The sequence below is a fragment of the Rhinatrema bivittatum genome, chromosome 2 (assembly GCF_901001135.1).
Source record: "Rhinatrema bivittatum chromosome 2, aRhiBiv1.1, whole genome shotgun sequence".
NCBI lineage: Eukaryota > Metazoa > Chordata > Amphibia > Gymnophiona > Rhinatrematidae > Rhinatrema > Rhinatrema bivittatum.
The window spans coordinates 18,727,537-18,744,911 of record NC_042616.1 but is presented as its reverse complement, the minus strand read 5'-3'; the positions used below and the strand labels follow the sequence as shown (position 1 = coordinate 18,744,911).

Sequence of the window (17,375 nt, the reverse complement as noted above, 5' to 3'; positions counted from 1 at the left end):
TTCCCGTTCCGCTCACGTGCGGTGCTGTGCTGGCTGGGTCTTATTCTCCTTGGGAATATCAGATTCTGATCTGAGAAACTGTGACTTACAAACCCCTCTGCATTTTCTTCAGCAGCGCTGCCAACACTACGTCATCAGTCTGCGCCCTCAGTGTGAAGCTCCCCCGCGTGATGAGCTCAGTGTGAGCCTCCCCCCCCAGAGTGACGTCTTCAGTCTGCGCCCGGCAGGAGGCGGAGCTGCTGCTGCTGCTCTGCACAGTTCGATGAAAGTCAGAGCTGGGAGGAAGGAGCTCGTGCCCTCTCCCCGAGCTCTGCTTCCCAGCTTTCCTCTTCCCCTGTAACAGCAGGAAGCAAACACTCAGCACTTCCCCAGCCCGAGAAAGAGCTCCCCGATTCATTCCTAATCCTGAAAGCAGCAACAGAAGAGAGGAAAATGCCTGCAGGAGCTGCTGCTCAGGTAGGAGGATTGCTCCTAACTTCCTGTCCTTTCTATATAAATACTAACAGGCTGATGCGGTAATCTTGGAGATTTTTTTAAACTCCCGCTGCAGTAATTGAGAAATTACTTCCCTGATTCTGTTGTTTTCCTTAGTGTAGACAGATGTCCATAGGACCAGTGGGTTATGTGCTCCCCTGCTAGCAGATGGAGATGGAGTCAGGTTTCAAAGCTGACGTCACCCTAGATATTCCCCTGCAGTGACCTCAGCCATCCAGTATTCTTTTCAAAAGCCATTGTGGACATACTACTGAAAACCTGGAATACAATTTAATAGCTTGATTAATAACTTGATTAAAACTGGTGACTGTAACTACTCAACCAAACATAAGTGCTGAATCCCAGCAATATTACAGATGCCCAGTTCAAGGAATAGGGTGATGGCTTACCCGTAACCTCTTTGGGATTGAGATGCATGTGCGATTCCTTGGCACTGTTCATGGGCAGCTGTGGGCGGGATGCTGAGTCCATCTGTCTACACTAGGGAAAATGAAATTTCCTAGCGTGTAGCCAGATGGCTCAGGACCAGTGGGGGGTTATGTGCTCTTCTGCTAGCAGATGGGAGACTGAGTCAGATTTCAAACCTGACGTCACTCTAGATCTCCTCCTGCAGTAACCTCAGCTCTTCAGTATCTCTCCGTCTCTTAGCAAATGCGGACACTATCCCACACACTAAAATAGTGTTAAGAATTACAGCAAAGAAGAAAAAGAAAATTTTACTTTAAATTAGATCGAGCCCCGCTTTCCTGCGGTGAAACCTAAGGGTCCCTCCCCCTGTTGAGAATTCCTGAGGTGATTTTTTGATATCCCTCAGAGGTGAGCCTTGGTCCGGTAGCCGGTGACCCGGCATGGACTTAGCCCCCAGAGTGGCTGAAAGGCAGCAGGTGCACATTCGAGCCCAGCGGTGAAGGTAAAGCCCTCTACCCCCGCAGCTGGAGACCGTCCCGGCACATGATCGGTAAGTGCCGAGACCAGGTAAGCAGAAAACTTTAAATTCAGCTCTCCTGTTTCCGAGGCCCGGATTGCCGTACCGATTCTTTTTTTTTTTCTTCCGGCGAGGTAAAAAGGGAGCACCGATCGGGTTGAGCAGTCCTGGTTGGGCTAGGCCCCGATCTGGTGCAGGGGTCCACGTGGAGACCCTCGGGGGCGCCATCTTACGCACCATCCCTTCTTGACCAGAGGTACGCGCAGGGCAGGCCGGGCAGCCGATGCGCCTAACTTGCGTGCGCCCGATACAGACGCGCGTGCAGCTGCGCGCATAACCACACGCACAACTACATGCACAGCCGCGCCAACAACCACACGCGTGCATTGAAGCCCATTACCTGTGCGCCTACACATAGAAGCTATGGCAATGGCTTCCAAGAAGGCCAGAAGGCACTCTCTTTGCACAGCCTGCTGCATAAGAGCCGCACAGCCTGAACCGGAGTCCTGCCTGTGTGAACATTGCGAAGAAGCCCAGGGGGAACCAAAGCCTGGTCCCTCACCTTCTGGGGATGGGTCCAGAACTGCTACAGACGATAGCTCCCTGGATCTATGCAACTCCGAGATGGGTTCTTCAGAAGAGGGCACCTCAGGGGCCCCTACTCCGATAAAGCATAAGCATTGTCAAGTTAAGTGTAACTTCATTCTCAGATGTCTAGTGAAAGACTTAAGGAGTCCCCTCATCAAGCTGAAAGATCCACTACTGTGTCATCATTTGAAGTGGGCTATGGACGTTCCCCAGCACCGCCACTTCCACTGAAGCTCAGTGACGTCCCAGCAGCTCTATCCACTGCTGCTGATATTCATCACGCTTTCCACGTTTCACTTCTGAAACCACTCATACTCTGCGAATGTATTTATTTATTTATTTATGTAAAGTCTCTTCTATACCGATGTCCGTTCGCACATCGCATCGGTTCACAAAAAACAAGAACTATTGAGCGGAGCCCTTACATATAACAGCGGAATACAATTAAGTTTTTTGGGCGGAGCCCTTACATGTAACCAGGTGAATACATTAAACAATATAATATTAATAAGTCAAATATTTACAACAAGAACTATAAACATAACTATAAAACATAAGTAGCAATGTACAAAGTACAAAAATCAGCGGGCAAAGGCATTCTTAGTCATAAATCGATAAGGCATTCTTCGTCATGGATCGATGTGTAAATTAAAGAAGGGGTTTATGTAGTGGGGGGTGACATGGAGTAGGCTTGCTGGAAGAGCCAGGTTTTCAGTTTTTTTTTTAATTTGGGTGTGTATGTCTCTAGGCGTATATCATGAGGCAGGGAGTTCCATATGGTGGGGCCGGCGAGAGAAAAAGCTCTGTTTATAGTGGAGGAGAGTTTGAAAGATTTGATGGATTGGGCACGTAGGGTTCCTTGGAGTGCTGGGCGGGTGGGTCTATTGGGAGGAGGGGGGGGTTGATCCAGTTGAGGTTGGTGTTTAACAGACTTTTGTGGATGATGGAGAGTGCTTTATAAAGAATTCGTGAGTGTATTGGGAGCCAATGTAGTTCGATAAGTGTGGGAGAGATATGGTCTCTTTTTTTAGAGTTTGACAGTATCCGAGCGGCGGCGTTTTGCAATAGTTGTAACGGCTTGGTATGTATTGCGGGGATGCCAAGAAAGAGTGCGTTACAGTAGTCTATTTTAGACAAGATAATAGACTGGAGAACTGTACGGAAGTCAGAGAAGTGTAGCAGGGTCTGAGTTTTTTTATCGTTTGAAGCTTAAAATAGCATTCCTTTGATGGATTTAATGTATGGTTTAAAGGTAAGATGATTATCAATAAGGACACCTAAGTTACGAATGTGCGCGGGGAAAGTGGTGGATGAGTATGCAAGTGGGATGTCTGGGAGCGGTTGCCTGTTAGATATGATTAATAGCTCAGTCTTGTTGGTATTTAGAGCCAGGTGCATGTCATTGAGAAGTTGGTTGATGGAGGAAAGACAGGATTCCCAGTTTTTTAGAGCAGTTTGGAGAGAGTCAGAGAAAGGGAAAATGAGTTGCACATCGTCAGCATCGTCTTCCACACCTCAAGATCCACCTGTCATCAATGCAGAAGACGACTTAGAATTCAAAGTCGAAGAGGTACTGGATGTTCGTAAAAGAGGCAATAACTTTGAATACTTTCTGAAGTGGGAAGGTTTTGGCCCCGAAGAAAACTCTTGGGAGCCTCAGACCAATATTCTGGACAAAGAGATGCTTCGTCAGTTCCACCTCGCGCATCCTTCAAAACCCAAGCCTGGTACCCGAAGAGGAAATCGCCCTTTGAAAGGGGGGTACTGTTGTTACCGTCGCAGCCCGACGTCTCCTCTACGCCCACCTTACCTCTTTGGCGACTCCCTCTTTGCCTGTTGGAAGTTTGGCTGCCGCGGCGTCATCGTGCCGCTCTCCTCCTGTGTCCCCGGACTGGCTGGACGCCGCACTCCGCCATGTTTCACAGCAGCCTAAGGGCGCGCGAGAGGCACGGCCCTGACTCAAGTACCAGCAGTGGCGCGAACCTCAGGGGGCTCCCCCTGAGGTGACGTCATCTCCACCGGATGTTTAAGGTCTCTGAAATCGCTAACTAATCGAGTTAGCAAGGAGTTGGATTACAAGGGAAAGGTTTCCTTACACTCCTAGCTACTCTGCCTCCTCGGACTTACCAGGGGTACCTGCTCCTCGGGGGCCTCGTTTCTCTTTGCCTTTCAGGTTGCAGTCTGGAACCGGTATTCGCTCCTCGAGGGTCCACGTAGCTGGACTTGCTACTGAATACTACTTCTGTCAGGAAGTCACCGCTGCCTACAACACCAGTGAGTTACCATCTCTCTCTCAGAGCGTTCCCTGGAACCAGGTACTCGCTCCTCGAGGGCCTACTTCTTTCCAGCTCCTGGGCTGCTTCTAAGAGACTATTGTGTGAGAGTTACCATCAAGGTTCTGTTCCTGAATTCTGCATATCCTGCCTACTCACTATATTCAGTTTCTCTACAGCTCAGTTATCCAGGATCGCTGTTCCAGTATCTGAGGGACTACAGCCCAGCCGGGCATTCCAACTCACTACTGCCTCCTCTGGTGGTTCCATATACTGTCTAATAAAAGAACTAGTGTGTGTCTGTCTCCATACTCTGAGCCTGACCAGTGGTTCCTCTCGGGATCTTCCCCCGTGGGCGTGGTCATCTGCCACCGGCCCAAGGATCCACCCACAACTACCTCAAACACCAACGCAGAGAAGGGCCACCAAAATGATAAAGGGAATGGAACAGCTCCCCTATGAGGAAAGACTAAAGAGGTTAGGACTTTTCAGCTTGGAGAAGAGACGGCTGAGGGGGGATATGATAGAGGTGTTTAAAATCATGAGAGGTCTTGAACGAGTAGATGTGAATTGGTTATTTACACTTTGGAATAAGAGAAGGACTAGTGGGCACTCCATGAAGTTAGCATGGGGCACATTTAAAACTAATCGGAGAAAGTTCTTTTTCACTCAACGCACAATTAAACTCTGGAATTTGTTGCCAGAGGATGTGGTTAGTGCAGTTAGTGTAGCTGTGTTTAAAAAAGGATTGGATACGTTCTTGGAGGAGATTAAGTTGACTTAGAAAATAGCCACTGCTATTACTAGTAACAGTAGCATGGAATAGACTTAGCTTTTGGCTACTTGCCAGGTTCTTATGGCCTGGATTGGCCACTGTTGGAAACAGGATTCTGGGCTTGATGGACCCTTGGTCTGACCCAGTATGGCATGTTCTTATGTTCCCCCTGGGATTAACATGAACCCAGGGGCCTTCTCCTGGTTAGAATTTTTCCAAGGGCTGCAATCCTTCATTCAGGTGCAATCAGCCCCAGCTGTGTCCCGGGCTCAACCCCTGCCGGAAGCACAAGATCCTCCTGGCCCTGCTTGGATGCCTCGAGACATGCTTCGCCTAACCAAGAATTTCCCTGACAGGGACCCGGACACCTCAGATGATGATGGCGGCTCCCTGGAAGAAGGAGAAATCCCTCCAGGCCTGGAACCATACCAAACCATGCTTCGCTTCTTCCACAGGGATGAATTACCAGCCCTTGTTTCCCAGACTCTGGGTATTCCAGGCACGGACCCTATGGAGGAGCCAAAGAAGAACCCCATCCTGGTGTCCCTTCGTAAAGCCTCATGTTACTTCCCAGTGATGGAAGCCATCCAGGAACTGATTGACCTGGAGTGGGATGCCCTGGATGCCAGCTTTAAAAGGGGTCGGGCCTTGGAAACCTATACCCTCTGGAACCAGCGACCAACGCCTATATTTTCCGAAAGTAGACGCCATGGTCTGTACCATCTCAAAGCGAACAACCATTCCCATTGAGGGAGGGGCTGCATTGAAGGATACTCAGGATAGACGATTGGAATCCATTCTTAAGCAGGCCTTCGACGCAACAGCAATGTCTCTGCAGATTGCTTCCTGCTGCCACTGGTGACACGTTTCTGCTTTCTCCTCTTATCTTCTTATGTTTTTATGTTCTTGAAAGAGGCAAATAACTCCGGAGTGTATACCGGTGAGACGATGGAACTTGCAGCAGCCTTCCTGACGTGCGCAAGCTCAGATCTGGTGCGTACCTCAGCCAGAGGAGTAGCCTCGGTAGTGGCAGCCAGAAGACAACTGTGGCTGCGGAATTGGTCTGCTGACATGACTTCTAAAGCAAATCTCACAAGAATGCCCTTTAAAGGATCTCTCTTGTTCCAAAGCGAATTGGAGAAGTTAGCCAGCAAATGGGGCGAATCCCCAGTGCCTCAGCTATCGAAAGACAGGAGCAAAAGATCCCAGCGCCCCTCTCCCAGAAGAACCAGGGGCAGAGGCTCGCAACACTTCAGACCCTACAGGAGCTCGTAGTTCCAGGCACCTCGTCCATCCGGAAGGTCCCAGCCCTTTCGGAACAGACAGACTAAGAGAGGAACAGGCCCGGGGGCAGGCTTCAGCCATGCTCCCCAATAAGAATGGGCTGACCCATCCACAGAAAGAGGAAATAGGGGGTTGACTTGCCCTCTTCTACCAAAGATGGGTCAAGATCACGTTGGACAAATGGGTACTAAACATCATTCGAGAACGTTACTCTCTGGAGTTCCGCAGCATCCCTCCAGACAAATTTATGCTGTCACTCTACCACTCCCACACCAAGAGACTGGCAGTGGAAGCCACTCTGACAAGACTACTCAGTCGGAAGGCAATAACTCCGGTTCCTACGCCCCAACAAAATATGGGGTGATATTCCATCTATTTTATCGTTCCCATGAAAGAAGGATCATTCCGACCCATCTTAGATCTCAAGAACGTTAACCGTCATCTGCGGATACTACACTTACGCATGGAGATTCTTCGCTCTGTAATAATGGCAGTAGAACCAGGAGAGTTTCTAACATCCCTGGACCTCACATTCCAGTCCATCAATATCACCAGCTTTTTCTATGTTTTGCGATACTAGGTTACCATTACCAGTTCCGAGGACTACCCTAGCAACCGCCCTCAGAACATTCTCCAAAATTATAGTGGTCGTGGCGGCAACACTGAGGAAGGAAGGGATTTCGGTACACCCTTACCTGGGTGACTGGCTGATCAGGGCAAAATCTTCAGAAGACTGCCAGCAGGTGACCAGAAGAGTCAAGAACCTCCTGCAGGAGCTCGTTTGGGTCGTGAACATGGGCAAGAGCAGTCTGCAGCCCTCTCAATCCCTAGAGTACCTGGGGGCCTGTTTCGACACCAAACAGAACAAAGTCTTCCTCCCTTCCCCGAGGAGAAGGAAACTGGTGGAACAATTACAACGATTGATGACTAATGCAAGCCCCAAGGTATGGGACTATCTTCAAGTCCTCAGCCTCATGGCATCAACCCTGGAGGTCGTTCCATGGGCATAGGCCCACATGTGACCGCTCCATCACGCCTTACTGTCACGATGGAACCCACTGTCCCAGGACTACTCAATTTGCCTCCAACTACCAGCAGAAGTACGTTCTCAGCTTCAGTGGTGGCTACAGGAAGACCACTTAAGCAGAAGAGTAAGCTTATCCCCATCAAACTGGATCTTGCTCACTACGGATGCGAGCCTGTGAGGGTGGGGAGCAGCCCACTGTCAGGAACTGACGACCCAGGGACAATGGAACAAGGAAGAGGCGGAATTGAACATAAACTGCCTGGAAGCTCGAGCAGTCAGAATAGCGTGCCTGCGATTCAGCCACAGACTCCGAGGCAAAGCGATTTGAGTAATGTCTGACAACGCTACAACGGTGGCTTACATCAACTGCCAGGGAGGAATCAGGAGCTAGCAGGTGTCTCTGGAGATAGACCCTCTCATGGCATGGGCGAGATAAACCTACAAGGGATCTCGGCCTCCCACATCACAGGAAAAGACAACGTCTCAGCAGACTTCCTCAGCAGAGAGAGCTTGGACCCGGGGGAATGGATGCCGTCATTCCCAGCCTTCCAACTGATAGTAAATCGCTGGGGCCTGCCAGCCATGGATCTACTGGCCACCTATCTCAGTGCCCATGTCCCCAGGTTCTTCAGCCGCAGACGAGAGCCACGCTCCCAAGGGATTGACGCTCTCGTCCAGACTTGGCCAGAGGAAGACTTACTGTATGCCTTCTCCCCATGGTCACTACTGGGCAAGGTCATCCGCAAGATAGAACATCACAGACTACTAGTTCTATTAATAGTCCCGGATTGGCGAAGACGCCCATGGGACGCAGACATGCAAAGACTCCTTGCAGGGATTCTCTGTGCCTACCTCTACACAGGGACCTTCTCCGGCAGTGCCCAATTCTTCATGAAGATCTATCTCAATTCTCTCTTGCAGTCTGGCCCTTGAGAGGACTCGCCTGAAGAAGCGCAGTTACTCGAAGGCCGTGATTGACACCCTGCTCTGCGCACGCAAGTTCTCAACATCTCTGTCATCCATACGAATATGGAGAATATTCGGAGCCTGGTGCGAGGACTGCGGGATACTCCCACAGTCAGCCCAAGAATTTGGAGTTCCTACAGGACGGTATGAAGAAGGGGTTGTCACTCAACTCCCTCAAGGTCCAAGTACCCACCCTCTCCTACTTCAGACCCAAAGTGGACGGTATCTGGCTATCAGTTCATCCGGATTTGACCCATTTCTTAAAAGGGGTTAAACAACTCCGGCCATCCCTAAAGTGGCCGGTGCCCCTATGGAATCTCAATCTGGTATTAGACTTCCTAGCAGGGGCTTCCTTCAGACCAATGTGCGGTCTGTCACTATGCCTCTTAACATTGAAGACGGTATTCCTGGTGGCAATATGTTCAGCTCATCACATCTCCGAACTACAGGCACTATCCTGTCGGGAACCGTTCCTCAGGTTCACTCCTGGAACTATACAGCTGTGCACCGTCCCCTCCTTCCTACCAAAAGTGGTTTCCGAGTTTCATTTGAACCAGGCCATCTCCGCATGAATATAAGGACACGGAAGACTCATGCCTTCTTCTCCATCTAAATGTCGGCAGACTCCTGATGCAATAGCTGGAAAGATTGGAACTGGTGCGCAAAACGGATCATTTGTTCGTTCTTCACAGCGGGAAGAAGCAAGGAAAAGCAGCCTCGTGGGTGACCATAGCCCGCTGGATCAAAGAAGTAATCAAGGCAGCCTACATAGAGGCAGGAAAGTCCTTACCACTTCAGGTCAAGGCTCATTCTACTAGGGCTCAGGCAGGTTTTTGGGCAGAAACCAAGCTGCTGTCACCTGCCGAGATCTGTTGGGCGGCGACATGGTCCTCCCTACACACCTTCTCCAGGTTCTACCGCCTGGATGATCAGGCCCGAGAAGATGCAGCATTCACAAGGGCAGTACTAAGTGGGCCACGGGCAGCCTCCTGCCCTGTCCGGGTGTAGCTTTTATACATCCCACTGGTCCTGAGTCCATCTGGCTACACGCTAGGAAATGGAGAAATTACTTACCTGATAATTTTGTTTTCTTTAGTGTAGACAATGGACTCAGCATCCCGCCCACGGCTGCCCCAGAGAAGGAGGACCTCGGAAACCAAACCTTGAGACTATGCAAATACGGGAAAGCTGTTGCCTATCCCTAGTTCAAGACACCCACAGTTGTCCGGTGTCGGCGTTAATTGGTTGAGTGTACTGGCGGCTTCCAGTTTTGAAATCAGTTGAACCAGTTCAATCAGTTTTAATCAAGTTTTTAATCAAGATATTTAAGCAAAGATATATCCACAATGGCTTTTCAAAGAGAATACTGAAGAGCTGAGGTTACTGCAGGGGTATATCTAGAGTGACGTCCGCTTTGAAATCTGACTCCTTCTCCCATCTGCTAGCAAAAGAGCACATAACCCACTTGTCCTGAGTCCATCTGTCTACACTAAGGAAAACAAAATTATCAGGTAAGAAACTTCTCCATTTCTTAGTGTGTAGCCAGATGGACTCAGTAGCAATGGGATGTACAATAGCTACTCCCGAACAGGGCAGGAGGCTGCTTGCAGTCTGGTTAGAACTGCCCTCACAAAAGCTGCATCTTCTCACGCTTGGACATCCAGGCAATAAAACCTAGAAAAGGTGTGCAAGGAAGACCATGTCACTGCTCGGCAGATGTCAACAGGAGACAGTAGCTTAGCTTCCTCCCAGGATACTGCCTGATCCCTAGTGGAATGAACTTTAACCTGAAGGGGTAAAGACTTCCCACCTCTGCATAATTTCCCGTGATCACTTCCTTTATCCAGCGAGTTATTGTAGCTCGTGAAGCTGCTTTGCCTTGTTTCCTTCCAACTTGAAGAACAAACAAACAGTACATCTTGCGCACTGGTTCTGTACGTTCTAGATACTGTACTAACAGCCTACTGACGTTTAGGTGGCACAGGAGGCGGTAATCTTCCAAGTCCTTGCATCTGTCTAGGGACGATAAGGAAATAGACTGGTTCAGGTGAAACTCTGAGACTACCTTTGGCAAGAAGGAAGGGACGATGCAAACCTGCAACGTTCCTGGAGTCAACCAGAGGAACAGCTCCCACATGACAGCGCCTGTACTTCAGCCAAGTATATCGCTACCTAGAACACAGTCTTCAGCATTAACAGGCATAGAGAAAGAACGTGCAGCGGCTGAAAGGAAGGCCCTGCTAAGAAGTCCAGTACTAGATTGAGGTTCCATAGGGGTCCGGCCACTTTAAGGATGGTCAGAGGTGTTTAATTCCTTTTAGGAAACAGGTCAAGTACAGATGTGTCGACAAGCGGGTTCCGTTCACCTCTCCCCTGAAACAGGAGAGCCACCACCTGGACCCTCAAGGAGTTGCGGGACAGTTCTTTGTTTAGGCTGTCCTGTAAGAATTCCAGAATCTTGAGTATCTTGATCGACTGAGGAGCATGCCCACGTTCCTCGCCTCAAGTCTCGAATATTCTCCAGATCCGCATGTATGCCAAAGATATGGAGAACTTCTGAATGCGGAGTAAGGTGGCAATTACCGCTGCCGAATATCTATGCTTCGTCAGGAGAGCCCTCTCAAGGGCCAGATTGTAAGACAAAACCAAATTGGGTCCTCGTGAAGGATCAGACCTTGTTGGAGAAGGTCCTTGTGCAGACATGTGGAGGCTTCTCCACCAGAAGCCTCCACATGTCTGCATACCACAGGCATATGGGCCAATCCCAGGCCACCAGAAGGACTAATCCTCTATGTGCTCAATCTTGTAAATGATCTTGCCTAACAAAGGCCACAGAGGGAAGGTGTACAGTAAGTCCTCCTCTGGCCAGGTCTGAACCAGGGCGTCAATCCCTTGGGAGCGCTGATCTCGTCTGTAACGAAGAATCAGGGAACCTTCGCATTCTGGGATGGCCAGTAGGTTGATGAATGGGCTGTCCCAGCAATCTACCAGGAGCTGGAAGGCTGTGGTCGACCATGCCCATTCTCCTGGATCCAGACTCTCCCTGCTGAGAAAGTCTGCTCTGACATTGTCTATTCCCAAGACGTGGGAGGCCGAGATCTCTTGTAGATTTAACTCCACCCATTCCATAAGGCATTCTATTTCCAAAGACACTTGGTGGCTTTTGGTTCCTCTCTGGCAGTTAATGTAGGCTACCATTGTTATGTTGTCCAACATCACGCGGACCTCCTGGTCCTGGAGTCTGTGGCTGAATTATTGGCACGCTAATCTAACAGCTTGGGTTTCCAGGTGGTTTATGTTCCAGTGCGTCTCTTCCTTGGTCCATTGTCCCTGGGTTGTCAATTCCTGACAGTGAGCTCCCCACCCTCTGAGGCTTACATCCGTCATGAGGACTAGACAGTTCGGTGGGGGACAGGCTTATACCTTTCCTTAGCTGAACTTCCTGTAGCCACCACTGGAGCTGAGAACATACTTCCATTGGTAGGTGGAGGCGAATCGAGTAGTCTTGCGACAGTGGGTTCCAACGTGACTGCAGGGAGCGTTGGAGTGGCCGCAAGTATGCCCTAACCCAAGACACTACGTCTAGGGTTGACGCCATCAGGTCAAGGACCTGGAGATAGCTCCACACCCTGGGGTGCATTCTGTTCGTCAGCCGGTGCACTTGGCCCATCAGCTTCCTTATGCTCGAGGGGGGGAGGAAGACTCTGTCCTGCTTGGTGTCAAACCGGACTCCTAGGTACTCTAAGGACTGGGAGGGCTTGAGGCTGCTCTTGTCCATGTTCACAACCCAGCCAAGTTCCTGAAGTAGGGACGTGACTCTGCTGGTCACCTGGAGGCTCTCTTCCAACGACTTCGTCCAAATCAGCCAGTCGTCTAGGTAAGGGTGCACCAGGATCCCTTCTTTCCTCAGAGCCACCACCACCACCATTTAGGAGAATGTTCTGGGGGCGGTTGCCAGGCCGAAAGGCAACGCCCGGAACTGGTAATGGCTGCCCAATACCGCAAAGCATAGGAAATGCTGGTGTTCCTGGCAGATTGGAATATGAAGGTAGGCCTCTGAGAGATCCAGGGAGGTTAAGAACTCTTCTGGTTGTACGGCCATTATGACTGAGCAGAGTTTCTATGTGGAAGTGAATTATCCGCAGATGACAATTGACGCTCTTGAGGGCCAGAATGGGGTGAAAGGAACCCTCCTTGGGTATAATGAAATAGATGGAATAACGCTCCATATTTTCTTGGGGTGTAGGTACCGGAGTTTATAGCCCTCAAACTGAGGAGCCTTATCATCATAGATTCCACTGCCAGGTTTTTGTGCTGGGAGTGGCAAGGAGACATCATGAACATGTCCTGAGGTATGCGAAATTCTAGAGCGTATCCTTCTTGTATGATGTCTAGTACCCATTTGTTTGATGTGATCTCGACCCACCGCTGATAGAAGAGGTATATTCGGCCCCCTATCTCCTCGTCCTGTGGATGGGTCGGCCAAACAGTTGTTTACTTCAAAACAGCACAGACCAGGGCGTCCACATTCAGGAAACACAGGTGTTATTTGGCCTTTGGGTCCAGAGGTTACAAGACCTCTAATACCCGGCCTTCTTTAAAGCTGGCTTCCAGGGTGTCCCATTCCAGGTCAATTAACTCCTGGATGGCTTCCAGCATTGGGAAATAGCAAGAGGCTTTCTGTAGAGACACCAGGATGGGGTTCTTCTTTGGCTCCGACATAGGGTCCGTGAGGGAACTCCCATAGTCTTTAGGGTCTGAGAAACCAGTACCGGCAATTCATCTCTGTGGAAAAAGAGTAACATGGGCCGGTATGGTTCCAAGCATGGAGGGATTTCCCCATCCTCGAATTAGCCTGCATCCCCTTTGTTGTCCTGCTTCTTTGCTGCCAGAGCCATAGTTCAGTGCAGCTTGTGTGTTCAGCCGGCTAGTGCTTGAACTCGAGTACACACAAATCCGCCCCAATGCACTTAAGTATAAATGTCTGGTTGTGCGCGAGTGTACGCGTGTACTTACATGCGTAGGTATGCGCATGGTTGTGCGCACAGGTGAGCGCATACCTATGTGTGCAGTAGGGCTGGCCCGCACCGTGGATACCGATGGTCTATGGGGGGGAAAATGGCACTGCACAAAACCGCGCACAAGATGGCGCTGCCGCTGCCTGCCACATGGAGTGCCTCACTGAGCCTGAAGTGGGGCCTATCCCATTGGAGGTGCCACTAAACCCATTAGGAAACCCCCTTCCCTTGCCCCAACAGGATCGGGAATGTTATCGGTACGGTGCACCGAGCAAGAGACCGAAGGAAAGATTTACTGGAAACCTTCCACATTCTGAATTGGAGGAGTAGTTCTTTTATTTACCTGGGCTTAGCGCTTACCGGCTGAGTAGAGAGACGGTCTCCAGCTGCGGGGGGAGAGGGCTTAGGCCGTCACCGCCACGCTCGGCTTCCTGCACCCGCTGCCTTTCAGCTTCTTCAGCAGCAAAGTCCACGCTGGGAACCACTACCGGACCAAGGCAACCTCTGAGGGATCTCGGAAATCACCTCACGAATTCTCAACTGGGGGAGGGACCTTTAGGAATCACCACAGGAGAGCGGGGCTCGATCTTTCTCCAACTGGTAAGGGGATAGCACCTCCACATCTGCTAGGAGACAGAGAGACACTGGGTGGCTGAGGTCACTGCAGGGGGGTAACTAGGGTGACGTCAGCTTTGAAACCGGACTCAGCCTCCATCTGCTAGCAGGGGAGCACATAACCCTTTGTCCTGGGTCCATCTGTCTGCACTAAGGAAACACAATTATCAGGTAAGTAATTCCTCCATTTTTAAAAATAATCACTCCTCTTCCAATCTTAAGGTGGATCCCTTCACTGTACCTAATAAAGGATAAAGAAACTATTGCTGGGGATTCTGATGAGTAAACCTGCTCACTCATTATCATCTTATGCTTTGTACATCCCTTAACTACTACACTAGCAGTTAAATAAGAAAAAGGGAGAACTGCAGTCCTGCCCTCTTTATACAAATACTGCTGCAGCTTTCTATCCAGGAACAGTGCAGAGGCCGCCCTGATGTTAATGGGACCCCGAGCAGACCCGGGGCTCTGAAAGGGCACATAGGGACTGTCCTGAGTTTAAGGAGAGAGATCAGGAGTGACTCAGAGTAAAGCCTGGTGTGCCAGGTTCTGTGGGTAACTGGTTTCCTGTTACTATAGTCCTGCTCAGGGACTGTGTGTTTTGTGACTGTGAATTATTTACACCCAGAAACCTCTCCCCCTGCCCCGCTGAGTCCCAGCACTGGGAGGTCTCCTGATGCAGAAGGTGCTGACTGTCTCTGGTTTGTGTTTCAGGTCTCATTAACCTTTCAGGACATCGCTGTCTGTTTCTCCCAGGAGGAGTGGGAGTATTTAGAAGAATGGCAGAAGGAGCTTTACAAGGATGTGATGAAGGAGAATTATCAGACCCTCAGCTCACTGGGTAAGGAGGGACATTTTTTAAGAAATTCATATTTTTGGGAGGCGAGAACAGAATATTAATACATTCTTGAGTGAATGCCGGGTCTTCTGCTCCCTGCGTCTGCTGAAGCTGGGGTGGGTAATTATGCAGGGGCAGCATTCATTGCCCCCAGAGAGGACAGGGAATCAGGGTCATTTCTCAGGGGTGACCCCTAGTGGCTGTATACAGGGCCCACGACTGCAGAGTTACAGAAGTTGCCCTGGTGATGCTCCCCCACAGTCCAGGACTGTTGGTGCAATGAGCAGACTTCATGTTTTTGGGGAAATTTAAAATGGGGGAGGAATTCCCTGGTAGTCGGGATTGAAGGCTCATAGCGCCAGGTCCAACCTTGTTTCTGACAGAACTGGAAGTACAAAGGATCAGGGGAAAAGACTCAGGTCATAAAAAGAAAGAGTGGTCAACAATTTCTTAGTAATTGTGGTGAAGAGGGGGATGAGGATAAGTGAGGGAGAGGAGTGTAACAGAATAGAAAGGGAAAGTATTAGTAATTATAGTGAGGAAGAGGAGGGGATGGGGATAAATGAGGGAGGGGAGTATTTCTTAGTAGTTGTAGTGAGGAAGAGGAGGGGATGGGGATAAATGAGGGAGGGCAGGTGGGAGAGGAATGTAACAGGATAGAAAGGGAAGGGGGGGGTGCTCTCGCCACGGAGTAAGATGGCCACGTGACCTTGTGCTCCTGCCTTCCCCGAGCCCAGATAGCGTGCACCAAAAACAAAAAAAAAAGCACTACAACCTCGAATTTGGCACGGGAACCACCCGAGATGGCCCAAAAGAAAAAAAAGGGCCCGACTTTAAACAATTTGCGTTCGCGAGAACCGCCAGCCCCAAAGATGGGCCTGTCGGCGTTTTTGAAGCCTCGGACTCAGGTGAGCTGGCACCCGAGGGAGAGAGCGAGTCGGGGGGGGGGGGGGGGGGGGGGAGCTGCGGCGCAAATGAATGACCTCCCCACCAGGGATGAATTTTCGCCAATGGTTCGGGGACCTTAGAAAAGAAATGAGAGATTATAAGCAGGAACTCCTCGGGTCCATGGAACATATCAAAGAGGGAAATGGCTGATATAGGGAGGAGGGTGGATGAAGGTGACATGCGCCTAGATGCACAGTCCATGAAGAGAGAGAGAACCTGCAGAAATCAGTGACTCGTGTGACAAACGGATCAGAGGATATCACAGCCACATTGGAAGATCTGGACAACCAAAGCAGATGCAGCAAACCTGCGATGTCCTGGTATTCCTGAAACGGAGGCATAGACTGACTGCGGGGTTAACTGTTCAGAAACTGTGCATCTTTCTCCTGCAGCAGCGTAATAACCAATGTAGACCCTATACAGGCCTCAGACCTAGAACTGGAGCGAGCCCACAGATCCCTGGGTCCTAAGACCCAACGGCAAACCCAGGGACATTACTGAGTGCTTTGCAAGATACTCCATGAAAGACGAAGTCTTTCAAGCAGCCAGGAAGCAACCCACCTGGGACTGGGAATCTCACAATATTCAGATTTGTGCAGATCTTTCTCATTTGACTTTTAAAAAAAGAGAATGGAATTCAAGGAAATGACTCCGGTATCGAGATGAGAAGGCATTGGATGCCGCTGGCTTTTCCCCTTTTTGGTACTGCCGTCACCATCGAAGGAACGACCACAAAGGCTAAGACCAGCGCGGAAGCAGCGGGCCATGCAGTGAAAATCGCGCCTAATGAAAGGCCAGAATTCATCTTCTGCACCGGCGGACACCCCCAGGTGGCAGAGGATCCGTAACAGAGGCAAAAGTCTTCGCAGGAATTCTGGAGACCAAGCCAAAGGAAAGGGGATGAAACAGTGTAGAGACAGATTGGCACATGGATAGTTCAGTATAGGATCCGGAGAGTGTCTACGATGGAGTGGTTCCAACGTGATCAGCGTTAAAAGTTATTCTGAGGTTGAGAACATGTTTTAACATTATCTGTTCATAAGCGGGCAGGCTCCATGATCGATCACGCCCTCTAGTGCCTATGCAGATATGCCAAGGGCACAGAGCTGCGGGGCGCATAAGAAATATAGGGGAGGGGGAGGGACGGGAGGCACATGATGATTTAACGTATTACATGGTTATGCAGGATACTGGGGAATGCAGTTTTACTGAACAGTATAATAATGGAGGGACGCAAAGCAGCGTATGGTGCACGGATGGTGGGGTTGGATGTGGCCTGTGTTTCGGAGAGCGCGGCACAGATCTCTGGCTTGGGCTGCCATTCAGCGACCAATTCTACCGATACAGTGATCTCTATTAAATTTATGTGAAGGGCCTGAATAGCCCACAGAAACGTCGAATCTTCAGACACGAGGCTCAAAACTCAAGGGCAGATGTTTTATTTCTGCAGGAAACACAATTGAAAAAAACCGGTATGAACGGTTGCTTCAGTGGCCGCTTTATCCGTGTCCGTTCCATGCTGCGGCCTCTAAAACTGCGCAATACACAGGAGTAAGCCTACTCTTACATAAGGATTTAAAATACATAGATGACCCCCAGGGGCGCTACCTATTATTATAATTG

The 17,375-nt window shown here is 50.0% G+C and overlaps 1 protein-coding gene across 1 annotated transcript in view; it reads left to right on the top strand.

The window, feature by feature from the left end:
- Positions 1–237: 237 nt before the first annotated feature.
- The window catches only part of LOC115083625 (oocyte zinc finger protein XlCOF6-like), a 65,785-nt gene continuing 48,647 nt past the window's right edge, over positions 238–17,375 (top strand). Inside the window, exons 1-2 of the mRNA XM_029587545.1 lie at positions 238–456; positions 14,681–14,807. Coding sequence (XP_029443405.1) covers positions 433–456; positions 14,681–14,807 — 151 coding nt within the window. The 5' untranslated portion in view covers positions 238–432. The remainder of the gene's footprint in view (positions 457–14,680; positions 14,808–17,375) is intronic.